Genomic DNA, 6,000 nt, shown 5'->3' with positions numbered 1-6,000 from the left:
AAGTAATACTAAGTGTATGTTGTGTAGTAAGATGTTAGTAGCCCATGTGCCTCACCATAATAATTTGGTCTATTTACCCCTCTTATTTTCGCCTACTGTTCTGACTTGGTGGTGCATATGTAGCCTATAAACTGTTTTAGAGAAATGTAATCATCAAATATTGTAAGAGCTTTCATTGTCTGCTTATATTCCCTCTTTATTTATCATACAGTTCTGACTTGGTGTACATGGAGAACAATGTAAGAACGGCCCATGTTCTGAATTCGGTCACTGTACATTTCAAAAGTGCTAAACAAATAGTTATATTGACTACGGCCATCCTAGCTCGCTCATTAATGTCTTAATCAAAATTACAGATTGCCTCTTATCCGCTTGTCATCCCCTTATGTCATAGTTTGTACATCTCAATTTTCAGTAGAAACCACATTTGTTTAAGCAAATCAGCCATATCAGCTATCTTTTTTTTAAAGGCAGTAAATGAGTCTGAATGAACTGTTTTGCTGCCAAACAAGGCTCTGCTGATAGCCAGGTGTAGCAGTGTTAAGATGTTGGGACTGCTGTTGGGACAGCTTTATGTAGGCCCTAACAGTTTGTGGGCACGATTTGTCACCGTTATAGTGCAATTTATATATTGTTTAGTGTTGTGTAGTGTAGTGGATTTGCTGGCATGCATCCCGCTTGTTTTTTATTTTTGCCCCACCAAAATGCTAAAATCACCACTGCGTAGGAGTGACACCATCTGATGTAAGACAAGGCCTCATGAGGTATTATCTGAGATAATAATACATGTACAATACTTTTTCTTTGAACTTATTTATATACTGTCGACAAAACCAACTTCGGTAGAGTTATTTTTTTTTCCTCCAAGGGAATGCTGTATCACTCTCACATCACATCACTCCCACTGTACATGTACTTCCACTGTAGCTGGAAATAGTCCCCTGCTGTATTTTTTATTTACGTCTCTGAATACTTTTTATATCCTTCAGTCAGTCAGGTCAGATGCAGTAGAAGGGGTCAGACAGCAGCTGCCTGTTCTAGAGCCCAGAAGAGCTGTAGAGAGAAGGCATTCAATTCTACCTCTGGTCACGCTGTGTATTAGGCTAAGTAGTTAGCGCCTTAGTCAGTGAGCATCTGTCAATCCATGGGGTCAACTCAAAACTTTGACTCATCTCAAAGCTCTGGGTCTCAATAACCAGCTGTTGCATTCACAGTGAAGACCACGGCCCCGCTCCTCCCAGTTAGGCTGTAGATATGTTGTCTAAAGTGGCTTTGACTGTACAAGTAAAAGAAGATACCCGATGGGCATCCAACATATCACCTATCCTATGTTTTCAGTGCAGATGAAGGAAAGCAGGGGTGAGACTAGGAGAGACATGCAAGACTACAAAGATTGAGGGAAACTGCTGGAAAAATGGAGATGGCTTGACACCACAAACCATAACAGGGTAATGTCATATCAGCTTGATTGGTGCCTGATCTAACCTTTAGTTCTTCTTTTTTATTTATGGTGCGTATTTATTTAGGGTTGGTGGTGGAAAAGCAGGTCAACGGTTTGATTCCCTTCCCATTAAATCCAGTGGCCCATTCTGGCTTTGACCCTGTTCCAGACACCAAACAGCCCTGTGACCAGGGTCAGTTAACACATGATCTCAGTCAGAGAGTCTCCTGCATACAGTCAGTCAGTATGCAGTACCCTCACCTGAAGTATCAGTACCAGTATCCCCAGGCGGCTTATGTATCAAGCATCTCAGAGAAGGAGTACTGATTTGGAATGAGGTCCTTCCTGTACATATTATAATCGCATTAAGTATCATCTAAAGTGCAAAATGGATCCTAGATTAGCACTCCTACTCTGAAATAACCTAGAGCTCACTTCCCCCTGCAAGAGTGTCCCCACTGACATCACCCCCAAACCAGTCAACATCACCTCCCATTAGCCCCTAGGTGGGAAGGTAGTTGGGGTTTTCTCTTGATCTTTCTTCCCTCTCTACCCCAACCCCTTCTCTTCCTCATAGTTGTATCTATTTCTCTCTGATACATTTACTGAACAGGTGCTCCTTTCTGAAGGGATCACTTAGGTATATTTAGATTTTGAAACCTGAGAGCGCTGCCCTCTGATTGGCTGTTTGGACCACATGATAACCGGGGTGCCGCTGCACCTGTGAGCTGTCGCCCATCGTCTCTGTGGAGGGAAGTTGGGGAGGCTCTTTGGTGGCTTGGGAAACGATTTGACTCTAAAGTAAACTGGTAAGCAAAACATTTTTTACTGAACATATTTCTTTCCTTTCTTCCTACCGCTGCAGCACACCCTCTGCATGGCCTTTGTTTGGGACTTTTTTGGTACAATCTGTCTTCTGCTGCTCCAGTGGATTGTTTGGGGATAGTTAATCAATCAGCCCAGTTAAAGGGCTGTGTCCTGGTTGAAGGAGTCTCAGAGTAGTGGACCTCCAGCGACCAACATTGCTGAGGATGGAACAATGGAACACCCACAAGTTTGTTGCATTTTCCCCAACCTCTTCTGCTTCTGGTTTCTAGTTATTTTTGATGGAAATCTTTTTTATGTGAAGAGTTTGGGAGGGGAGCGCTAAAAAAGGGTAGTTAGTACAGCGGTCCTATATTTAACCTGCAGCCTCAGAAGGCATTGGAGCGCCGTTAGCTAAACAAAGCCAGCCAATCAGGCAGAGAGGCATTAGCTTACATGACAAATAGCTGGAGCGATATGATGACAGCTGTGCCAACCCTTCAACCAGTAGGCGCAGGTCTGCTCTAGAGGGGGTTTTGGGTGTCAAACCCTCAACAAAGCCTACAGGCCTGTGAAAAGCAGTCCAGTGCTACTTGGCCCGTGGTCACACCTTTTAGCTCTACCTGATCTTTATCCGGCTGGGAATTTTGAATAGTATTTGTTTTTTTGTCTAGGTTTGAAGGCAAAACGCAAAGTGGAATATCAGTTTGGGGCTCTAGTGGACGGCAAGTCAGCAGCTTCCTTTACTCTAAGGTCGCTGGAAATACTACAGGAATCTTAACTGGGGTACAGCATGTTGCATTGGTTGGCATTCTGGCATTATTGTGTGTACATGTTACAATCAAATCAAAGTTTATTTGTTGCATACACAGATTAGCAGATGTTAAAGCAGGTGCAGCGAAATGCTTGGTTTCTAGCTCCAGCAGTGCAGCAAGTGTCTAACAGTATAATACTAATACATAAATAATCCCAAAACCAAAAAAAATGACAAAAGAAGAAACAAGAGATTAAGAAATATCAGAATATCATGTTACATAGTTTATGTGTGACAGACTTTGTTAGAGGGTTTTGTCCATATTCTGTATTTGACTTTGGTGGTTTGGCTTAAAAAGACACTGCAAGGCAAGTTCTTAAAATATTTATGTTTATGTTGTCCTTCAGCCTCTGGTAAAGACACATTGTTTTATGGAGTAATGTATTATAACAGAGTTTACATGTTGACTATTGCAGTCCAGTTATGAATAATATATGGTTTTCGCTTGTGCTTGTAAAGTTTCAACCATAGTTTACTGGGAGGTGCTTCATTGAGAAATCAAATGATTGTTGTGTGTTTCAGGTAGACAACCCCTAAAACTGCATCATCATGGATGAGAATGAAGAATTTGAGGATGAGTTTGAGGAAGAGGAGCTTATCGAGGAAGAGGTAAGTAAATATTTTCTCACAAGATCAACACAACATACCATAGTTGTCTTCTGCATTTAACCCAACCCCTTTGAATCAGAGAGGTGCGGGGTTAGGCCTTGTGGGCCCTCCAAACTGGTTTTTGGGTCAATTCTATTCCAAATCAGTCAAGGAAAATTGGAATTGGAATCAGAATGTCAGTTCACTTCCTGACTTGACCGAATTGTCATGGAATTGGCACCCCGACCCTGTTCCAAACCCTCTATGTTCTTAGGTCAGAGTTATATGGCTCCACTGGACTTCTCTGGCCCCTGTACTGGTGGGTCTGCAGATTCAGTGGCTAGCTTTACTCAGTCCCTATGAATAGTAAACTTACTTTTGATACCACCCCAGTCAGCAATTCAGGAGGCCATGCATCTCTGAGCTGTGAGGAGAGTTAGATCCTGTTTCAGTAGAACACCCATCTCCTTATATGCTAGCTAGCTAGAGACATGGCCCTGGCCAACACTGTACAGACCAGAGAACTGTAAATCAGACCAGCCATTAAAATCAAAACCCCTGCCACTTTCCTCTTTTCCTGGACATTTTAAAGCCCAGTTATGAGCATAAAAAGCAATCACACCCTTTTGTTTACAAGGACCATTGCACTTAAAGGCCCAGCGCAGTCAAAAACGATATATATGTTCACAGAATGAGGTTGGAATAATACTGTGAAATTGTTTAAATTATGATAGTGCCCCTTTAGTGTAAAAGCTGTTTGAAAATATCGCCCGAAATTTCTGTCTGCTTTGGTGGGATAAAGTTTACCGCCTGTTGATGCCTGGTGACATCAACAGGCGGTAAATTAGTTAATACACCAATAAGAATGACAGTTCTAAACCTCTCTGCCAATACATTTTCAGTTTCCCCTCCCCACTCCCAGACAGTCCTAGCACAATTCTTGCTTGAGAAATGTCTCTTTGCTAGGAATTATATATATATATATTTTCACCTTTTTAAGTTAAATCAATCACAGTAAGGCACTTAATTGTTACCCAGAAATGATTTGATTTTGGACTAAAAATATAAATGTAGATAAAAAATGGTTTTAAGCGGTGCAAAGTTCAAAATGGGAAAACTCCTCCTTTAAAGCTACATAACTTTTTGGGCAACCAGACCAAATTCACATAGAAATGTGAGCTATAGATATGTCATTCTCATTGAAAGCAGGTCTAAGAAGCAGTAGATCTGTTCTATGTGCGCTATCTCTATGCTTCCCATTCTTAAACTTCATTTTTGTGTCTTTTACTTTCGGTTTTGAACACCAGCTTCAAACAGCTGAAAATAAAATATTTTTGGTTATTGAAAACATATTTCACAGCAGTTTCGATGTTACAAAGATACTCTACACAATGACTGCTTGTTTTGTCACAAAATGAAATTAGGCAAGCTATTAGAATTTTAGCAACCAGGAAATGGCGGAGCAGTTTCTGAATATTGCACCTTTAACTTGGTAGTCGATACATGTAGTATAAGTACACTTTACCTGACCAACCACCTTATCCTAAAGACTCCCAGACAGCTATGGGCTTTGATGGCAGGAGCACACTGATGTAATAGGTCTAGTTGTTACACAACAGCCAGTGTGAAGACATTGCTGACATTCCTGCAGATACTGTAAATTCATATTAGGTTACACTGCACCGCAGATGCCTCAATGGAAGAGTCCATCATCATTCTTAATCTAGAACATTTCTTACACCATTGGTGTAAAAGGTGTAGTAATGTTGTGATGTTCCATTCATAAGAATGATGGATTGATGGAAGACCTGCAAGCTTGGGGAGCCGCCATTTTGTTGGAAGTGACCAAAGTTTTGTGTTAGTTACTGTAGATAGTATCAGTGAGATAATCCTGTGCCTTTCTGCAAGAATGTGCAATAAAACATATTTTAAGCCGTTTAGCTTCAGACTGGCAATTCTGGACATTGTGTAGTATCACCATAATCCACATAGTCTATCCAACTTTTTAAGGAAGTATTTTTATTATTATTTCTTTGTGATGGTCCACTGTGTCAGAGCTTGAATGTAGAAGATTAATAATGTATTATCTTATTTCCTGTTGAAATAGGATTTAAGTTAGCCTCGTATTTGTCTAAAAGTTAGCCTCGTGTTCGTCTAAACTTTATGTTGTTGATAACTTATAGAGGAATTATTTCTTCTTATTGAAGATGTGGAAGAAACTTCTGATCTTTTATTGTTGCATTTGGAAATATAACCCCCCCATTTTTGGGGTTTTTGTGTAATTGTTTGTTGATATTTCATTATGGTTAGTAAGTGGTTATTAATATGGATGGTAAGTATTTAATTTTCAGCA

The 6,000-nt window shown here is 40.5% G+C and overlaps 1 protein-coding gene across 19 annotated transcripts in view; it reads left to right on the top strand.

The window, feature by feature from the left end:
* Nucleotides 1-2,127: 2,127 nt before the first annotated feature.
* LOC139539080 (nebulin-like) overlaps nucleotides 2,128-6,000 on the top strand; it is a 104,008-nt gene continuing 100,135 nt past the window's right edge. For 11 of the 19 annotated variants that reach the window (XM_071341806.1, XM_071341804.1, XM_071341812.1 and 8 more), the window contains exons 1-3: nucleotides 2,130-2,250; nucleotides 2,920-3,031; nucleotides 3,582-3,668. In XM_071341806.1, coding sequence (XP_071197907.1) covers nucleotides 3,609-3,668 — 60 coding nt within the window. In that variant the 5' untranslated portion in view covers nucleotides 2,130-2,250; nucleotides 2,920-3,031; nucleotides 3,582-3,608. Of the gene's footprint in view, nucleotides 2,251-2,919; nucleotides 3,032-3,581; nucleotides 3,669-6,000 lie in introns of all 19 variants that reach the window. The other 8 variants (XR_011667867.1, XR_011667868.1, XM_071341817.1 and 5 more) reach the window with 4 other exon arrangements.

This window comes from Salvelinus alpinus, chromosome 14 (assembly GCF_045679555.1).
Source record: "Salvelinus alpinus chromosome 14, SLU_Salpinus.1, whole genome shotgun sequence".
NCBI lineage: Eukaryota > Metazoa > Chordata > Actinopteri > Salmoniformes > Salmonidae > Salvelinus > Salvelinus alpinus.
Note: the sequence above shows the minus strand (reverse complement) of the source record. Positions and strands in the feature narration are given on the sequence as shown.